Genomic DNA, 2545 nt, shown 5'->3' with positions numbered 1-2545 from the left:
CTCCATCTGTGCTTACTGTAAAGATCTTCCTTTAAAAACTCGCCAGGGGGTGCTAAGGGACCTTTCAGAGTAAGTAGATGGTTAGGAGTAATAGGCTCAGCATCTTGTGGATCCTCTGAGGATTTGGTTAAAGGGCGGCTATTTAGGATAGCCTCCAACCTTGCACATGAGTGTCTCTAATCCCTCAAGAGTCAGTTTCTGCTGGCGGAGGAGAGCTAATAGGATGCGCCTAACTGATCTTATTTGGTGCTCCCACACCCCACCGAAGTGAAAAGCTGCTGGTGGGTTGAACACCCAAGAGAAACCTTCTTTAAGCATGTCTTCTTGCATTTGTGACTGGTCGAGTTGCACAAGCTCCTGCTTTAAATCCCTCTCTGCTCTTCTAGCACAAAACCTGAAGAGGGCCATAACGAAAGAGGATATATTTATTGTCTTCACAACTTCCAAAAGGACAGCTCGAGATATCAGACAGGTGAAAATCCCTCCGTAATGCTTCACATCACTACGACCTCTTTTCACCATAAATGGTCCAAAGCAGTCGACTCCTGAATGTGTAAATGCTGGTTTATTTGGGCTAAGTCTATCAGCAGGTAGGTCTGACATAAGCTGCGCTCAATTGTCGGGGTGCATGACGTCGGCACACAGTACAGGTAGATGTTATCTTCTTTAATAAAGGGCCTGCACCCAATATCCAATACCTTTGTCTAAGATGACTTAATACATAATTGGACCACTGTGTGCTGATTTCTCATGTTGCCAATGTATGAGTAGTTTGGAAACAGGGGAGTCCTTGGGCAAAATCACTGGGTGCCTTGCATCATACTCAAGCTTACTATGTACAAGCCTGCCTCCTACCCTCAATAATCCATCTGTGGAAAGACAAAGGTTGAGTTTCACAAGCTGTTAGACCTAGGAAAATGAAAGGGCTTGCCTTTGGATTCTGCTAGCAGTTTAAGCTCATTTTCAAAGCATGAAGATTGAACAATTTTCAGAATAACCTTTTCACTGTGTTGAAGGTCATCTAAGTCAAGAGGAGGAACTGACATTACACCTCCAGAAACAATACAACAGCTCTTGCTTGTAGATGTTACATGCTTCATTTTATTAGCAAATCGAAGGACCCAAGCCATGACACTTTGTAGTTTGGTCCAATTGGAAAATCTTTCAAACAGAAGATCAATCCCTCCTGGCACCTTGGCAGAAGTAATGAGTGCAACTGTGTTACCTTTCACTTCAGCATTATCTACATCCAGCTTATTGCTCACCATATCTGCAGGGAGAGCAGGCCAATAGTCCTCACTTTCCCCAAGGAAAGGGGGACCACTTACCCAGTCCTTGCGCTTGAGGAACTCATCAATCCGAACCCCATGTGATGCTAAGTCAGCTGGATTATTCTTGGTGTCAACGTATCTCCATGAGTGTACACTTGAGAGTCACAGATCTGTGATACATGATTGACCACAAAGGTATGATGCCTAGCTCTTTCATTTCGAATATATTTCTGTCCAGAAAACCGATTCTAACAAGGATAGATCTAGTTCTTGCCGCAGCAAACGGTCCATACTGACAGCAACTCTTGCAGCATTCAATTCTAACAGTGGGGTTGTAATGGTCTTCAGGGGGGCTACACGAGCTTTACTTGCAACAATGATGCAGTGCACTTTCACTGACGAGTCGAAGGTAGGATACTGTACCATATCCAGCATTACTTACATCCGAGAAGTGGTGTAACTGGTAACAGAACCCAAATCAGGAGGTATGAAACATCTCTGTACCCTGAAATTTACTAACCTCTGCAGTTCATCTAGCTATTGCTTCCACTGAAGGCTTCTAGGCTCTCCTATGGGATGGTCCCAGCTGAGTCCATCTTTACACATACCCTGGATAAGCTGCTTGGCAGTCAAGATGAAAGGAGCTGCCAAACCTAGGGGGTCATACACAGAGGCCACAATTGACAGAATACCTCAATGTGTCATGGGCTGATCCTTCACACTGGCTCGGAACCCATATGTGTCAGTCTCCAGGCACCAATCTACTCCCAGAGCACTCTCAGTTGGCAAGTGGGAGCAGAGATCTATTTCCTTAATTACTGGAGCTCTCTCTGAGTCTGGAACAGAAAACAACACAGATGTACTGCTGGAGGCAAACTGAGTTAGATGAAATCCACCACATGCTGCAAGCAACCTCAAGTCATGGGCCAGGTTACTTCCTTGTGACACAGACATCACTGACTTAAGGACATCATCCATGTAACTATTGCGCTTAAAGGCTATAACTGCCTCAGGGCTGAAATGGGATGCATTGTCTTCTGCAGTCTTATGTAGTGCATAATTAACACAACTTGGAGAGGATGTGGCCCCAAACACATGAACAGTCATGCGGTATTCCTTGGGCTCTTTTGTAAGATCACCGTTTGGCCACCATAAAAATCTTAACACATCTCTGTCTTCAGCTGGAATCTTTACTTGGTAAAACGTCTTCTCAATGTCTGCCTTGAGTGGTACATGTCCATGACGAAATCTAGTGAGAACACCTACCAGAGAGC

General features: G+C 44.8%; 1 protein-coding gene across 1 annotated transcript; it reads right to left on the bottom strand.

The window, feature by feature from the left end:
* Positions 1-714: 714 nt before the first annotated feature.
* Positions 715-1706, bottom strand: LOC119585556. The gene is made up of 3 exons (XM_037934175.1): positions 1525-1706; positions 932-1425; positions 715-869 (listed from the first exon to the last, which is right to left on the bottom strand). Exons 1-3 carry the CDS (start codon positions 1704-1706, stop codon positions 715-717), a joined length of 831 nt encoding a protein of 276 aa, XP_037790103.1.
* Between the last annotated feature and the right edge of the window lie 839 nt (positions 1707-2545).

Source organism: Penaeus monodon, chromosome 20 (assembly GCF_015228065.2).
Source record: "Penaeus monodon isolate SGIC_2016 chromosome 20, NSTDA_Pmon_1, whole genome shotgun sequence".
Taxonomy (NCBI): Eukaryota; Metazoa; Arthropoda; class Malacostraca; order Decapoda; family Penaeidae; genus Penaeus; species Penaeus monodon.
Note: the sequence above shows the minus strand (reverse complement) of the source record. Positions and strands in the feature narration are given on the sequence as shown.

Excerpts from the sequence above, each read along its gene's own strand:
- LOC119585556 (XM_037934175.1), bottom strand. The coding sequence starts at position 1,706 with ATGCTGGATATGGTACAGTATCCTACCTTCGACTCGTCAGTGAAAGTG. Across the intron at positions 1,426-1,524 it reads CAAGAACTAGATCTATCCTT|TGTACACTCATGGAGATACG; the intron begins GTTAGAATCGGT and ends GTGACTCTCAAG. Across the intron at positions 870-931 it reads ACTGCTAGCAGAATCCAAAG|ATGGATTATTGAGGGTAGGA; the intron begins GCAAGCCCTTTC and ends GTCTTTCCACAG.